Source organism: Corvus brachyrhynchos, unplaced genomic scaffold (genome assembly GCF_000691975.1).
Source record: "Corvus brachyrhynchos isolate BGI_N302 unplaced genomic scaffold, ASM69197v1 scaffold158, whole genome shotgun sequence".
In the NCBI taxonomy this organism is placed as follows: Eukaryota; Metazoa; Chordata; class Aves; order Passeriformes; family Corvidae; genus Corvus; species Corvus brachyrhynchos.
In genome coordinates this window covers 204,286-204,533 of record NW_008239756.1, presented here as the reverse complement: position 1 = coordinate 204,533, position 248 = coordinate 204,286, and the positions used below count along the sequence as shown (strand labels likewise).

The 248-nt window shown below is 74.2% G+C and overlaps 1 protein-coding gene across 1 annotated transcript in view; it reads right to left on the bottom strand.

Annotated features, from left to right (window-relative positions):
- Nucleotides 1-242, bottom strand: part of PDE4C (phosphodiesterase 4C) — a 6,695-nt gene extending 6,453 nt beyond the window's left edge. The window contains 1 exon segment of the mRNA XM_017742458.1: nucleotides 21-242. Within this exon segment, the coding sequence (XP_017597947.1) occupies nucleotides 21-169 (149 nt within the window). The 5' untranslated portion in view covers nucleotides 170-242.
- Between the last annotated feature and the right edge of the window lie 6 nt (nucleotides 243-248).

The window sequence follows — 248 nt, the reverse complement described above, 5'->3', positions numbered from 1 at the left end:
CGCCAGCGTCCCCCCCTTACCAGAGGGGATGCGCCACGGTGAAGCGCCGCTGCAGGCGGATGCTCTGGTTCATCAGGAGCTTCCTGAAGAGGACGGGGGAATTGCGGGGGGAACTGCGGGGGGACGCGGCCGGAGAAGCCCCCGGCGAGCAGTGCGTGGTGGGCAGCATGGCCCGGCTCAGGGACCCCCGGGCGGGCGGCGAGGCCCCGCTGCCCCCGGTGCGGAGCAGGAAGCGTGCGGCTGTCCCG